The sequence below is a fragment of the Penaeus monodon genome, chromosome 24 (genome assembly GCF_015228065.2).
Source record: "Penaeus monodon isolate SGIC_2016 chromosome 24, NSTDA_Pmon_1, whole genome shotgun sequence".
NCBI lineage: Eukaryota > Metazoa > Arthropoda > Malacostraca > Decapoda > Penaeidae > Penaeus > Penaeus monodon.
In genome coordinates this window covers 41,102,550-41,103,099 of record NC_051409.1, presented here as the reverse complement: position 1 = coordinate 41,103,099, position 550 = coordinate 41,102,550, and the positions used below count along the sequence as shown (strand labels likewise).

At 36.0% G+C, this 550-nt stretch overlaps 1 protein-coding gene across 1 annotated transcript in view; it reads left to right on the top strand.

Annotated features, from left to right (window-relative positions):
* LOC119588969 (serine/threonine-protein phosphatase 6 regulatory ankyrin repeat subunit B-like) overlaps positions 1-550 on the top strand; it is a gene marked incomplete in the record, with an annotated part of 103,883 nt that overhangs the window by 95,356 nt on the left and 7,977 nt on the right. The window contains 1 exon segment of the mRNA XM_037937576.1: positions 366-515. Within this exon segment, the coding sequence (XP_037793504.1) occupies positions 366-515 (150 nt within the window).

Here is a 550-nt window from a genome sequence, read left to right as displayed (position 1 = left end):
GTTCCCTGTCTGTCTAGCTATTAGTCTATCTATAGATCCCTCTTCCTCCCTCTTTTTCTGTTCTATTCTTGGAATTCCGAGTCATTTAGGGCATATACAATATGAATAAAAACAAAAGAGCTTACTTATATTTTACTATATTTTTATGATGTTTAACTATAACTCTTAGTGTTCTTAAGTTTATCAATATCAAACTTAGCTTATGTATGCTTATTAAAAATGATGTCTATCCCCGTTTATTAGGAGAAATGTTTATCAGTACTAAATGAGAGTGATTAACATTTACCGATCGTAATGTTTCTTACAGCTTTTAAAAAATGAAAACTTATCCATATTTATTATCAATGACCTTTCTCTCTCCTCAGCATGCCACTCGGACACATGTACAACGAAGTTCCCATCGTGAAGTTCCTCGCCTATCTGGTATCTCACGTGTATATGCTTCTGCTCATGATAGTTACCACAGTCACCCCTTTGAGTCCGATATGGGAGAACACAAGCCTTATGCCTAACTGGTAGGTCTGGGCCATTTGTGTTCTGGGCTTCATAT